This window comes from Sinocyclocheilus rhinocerous, unplaced genomic scaffold, assembly GCF_001515625.1.
Source record: "Sinocyclocheilus rhinocerous isolate Xijiao unplaced genomic scaffold, SAMN03320098_v1.1 scaffold17201, whole genome shotgun sequence".
Taxonomy (NCBI): domain Eukaryota; kingdom Metazoa; phylum Chordata; class Actinopteri; order Cypriniformes; family Cyprinidae; genus Sinocyclocheilus; species Sinocyclocheilus rhinocerous.
The window spans coordinates 6,025-8,342 of record NW_015648826.1 but is presented as its reverse complement, the minus strand read 5'-3'; the positions used below and the strand labels follow the sequence as shown (position 1 = coordinate 8,342).

The 2,318-nt window shown below is 35.0% G+C and overlaps 1 protein-coding gene and 1 gene segment (V, D, J or C); both read right to left on the bottom strand.

Moving 5' to 3' along the window:
• The window catches only part of LOC107710248 (uncharacterized), a 4,772-nt gene extending 4,268 nt beyond the window's left edge, over positions 1-504 (bottom strand). Inside the window, exons 1-2 of the mRNA XM_016514982.1 lie at positions 400-504; positions 7-296 (exon numbers count right to left, since the gene is read on the bottom strand). Of these exons, the coding sequence (XP_016370468.1) occupies positions 7-296; positions 400-442 (333 nt within the window). The 5' untranslated portion in view covers positions 443-504. The remainder of the gene's footprint in view (positions 1-6; positions 297-399) is intronic.
• Positions 505-1,536: 1,032 nt separating this feature from the next.
• Positions 1,537-2,318, bottom strand: part of LOC107710247 (Ig heavy chain V-I region HG3-like) — a 4,432-nt gene continuing 3,650 nt past the window's right edge. The window contains 1 exon segment of the V gene segment in view: positions 1,537-1,724. Coding sequence covers positions 1,537-1,724 — 188 coding nt within the window.

Genomic DNA, 2,318 nt, shown 5'->3' with positions numbered 1-2,318 from the left:
TCTGGCACAATAATACACAGCTGTGTCTTCAGCTTGCATATTCTTTCCTTGCAGTGTTATTGTGTTACTGGAAGTGTCTCTGCTGATACTGAACTTGCTTTTCAGGGAATCCTTGTAGTATAAGCTTCCACTATGCCAGATGACTCCAATCCACTCCAGAGCTTTTCCTGCAGGCTGACGAATCCAGGCTGTACTATAGTCAGTAACTGAATAGGAGACTTTACAGTTGATAGTGAGAGTGGCATCAGGACGGACAGTCAGAGACTCAGGCTGAGTGAGTTCATATGAATCAATACCTGTATCAAATCAAATAATACCAGTTCATAAGAGAGCATGAAACAATTAACGAGCTTTTTAGCAACAAAATGATGTATCACACAGAAAGCAGACTAAACTTACAGGATATCACTGCCAGAAGCAGCACTAAAGATGAAGAGATCATGGTTTGTTTCACAGCACAGTTTGAATGAACTGAAGCGATTCTTCACTCCCTCTAGTGATCAGATGAATATATAAATTGACTCATGCCTGCTGTTTAAATATGCAACAGGAGATTTACATAATCATACAGAGCTATGTTCTGTAATACCTGTTGGAAAAAATAAAAGAAATACAAAAGGGCATTCAGATCAGTGATTATTAACAAGTGTCATAAATCGGCAAGAAAATTGTATGTTAATAATGTATGTTCCGAAAAACCTAGACTAAGCAAGACTAAAACTGCAGAGAACATGTTGTAGTTTTTAGAACAGATTGAAGAAGCAGTTCGACCATCCCTCTTGTGATCAGATAAAATGGTTCATACCCACTGGTTAAATATGAAACAACAAATCTATATAATCACATGCATTAGTTTTTGTTTTGCCTTTAGTTTAATTATGTCAAACCCATAATTAATAAACAAAATTCAATAGGCTAGGAATATTTTAAATGGCTCACTCTTAAAAAATAAAGGTTGCAAAACTGGGTTTTAAACTGGGTTTTCACAGTAATGCCATAGAAGAACCATTTTTTGTTCTCCAAAGAACATTTCAGTGAACATTTTATCTAAAGAACCTTATTCTTACTAATAAAGAGCCTTTTGTGGAGTGGTAAGGTTCCGTGGATGTTATAGGTTCTTCATGGAACCACTGATGCCAATAAAGAACTTTTATGTTGTGACCCTGAAACATAGGGATTTTTTTAACTCTTAATGAAAATAGAGAGTCTGTTTTCTAATGATATAGGCTAATTATAATTAAATTATTATTAAAGTAAATTAATTTTTAGAAAATTGCCTATAAAGATTTTAAAATATTATTATTAATAAGTAAAAAAAAAAAAAAAATGGGTGGGGGTATGTATAATATAGTTTATATTTAACAATACATTCACAATATTCAGTGATATGTGATATGCTCCCTGAAGTTCTTTTTTGAGCTGTGGACACTGAAAAATGTAAATGTAAATGTAACTTCAGCTGCACTGCATATTTCAGCATAACATCTGATTTCATGGTATAACTAAGACTAAGACAGGACACGGAGCGTGTGTTTTTTAGTATGTGTCTCCATTGCAGCAAACTCTTCTAATCCGCTCCAGTCCTCCAGAAGCTTGTCGTATCCAGTTTGTGCAGTAGCTACAGCTAGACAGTGAATAGCCTGAGACTTTACAGGAGAGACTCAAAGGTTGGCCAGGCTTTAGTTCTTTAGAATCTGGCTGAGTGAGTTCAATACTGTAGACACCTGGAGAAAGAAGCATATGAGTTCAAAACCATGTTAAGTATGAAAATTAATAGCAGCGTTGTAGAATTTCCTGATAACATACTTGGTGTTGCAGAAAAGAGCAGCAACAGTATCCACCCAGTCATGATGTTTAATGTTTGCTCTTAACTGTGCACTAAATATGCAGCATAATTAGCCTGTGTATGTGCACATCCATAAATAAGGAGGAGTCATGAAAGATTTGCATCATGGAAATCCTCTTTCTTCACAAACAAAAGCATATACCGATTGATATTTTGCGTCATGCATTAATAGTCGTCCTTACAGACAACTGCAGCATTTTTTTTTTTATTGCACTGCACAGATAAAGGCTGCATGTTGTTTGAGAGTTAATTTGAGTATCATTTCCAGCTATTAGCACTATGATATGCTTATCTAGAAACTATACATACACCACAGATGTGAGGTTATGTATGAGGTTTACATATTTAGCCTTTTTGGTCTTTATGTAGGACAAGTATAAAAACAAGCACACAATGTTTTACCACATTATAGGAGCATGACATACTTTTCCATAATTCTGATTTAATGTCAGTAAGGGTCTAATGAAGGGTT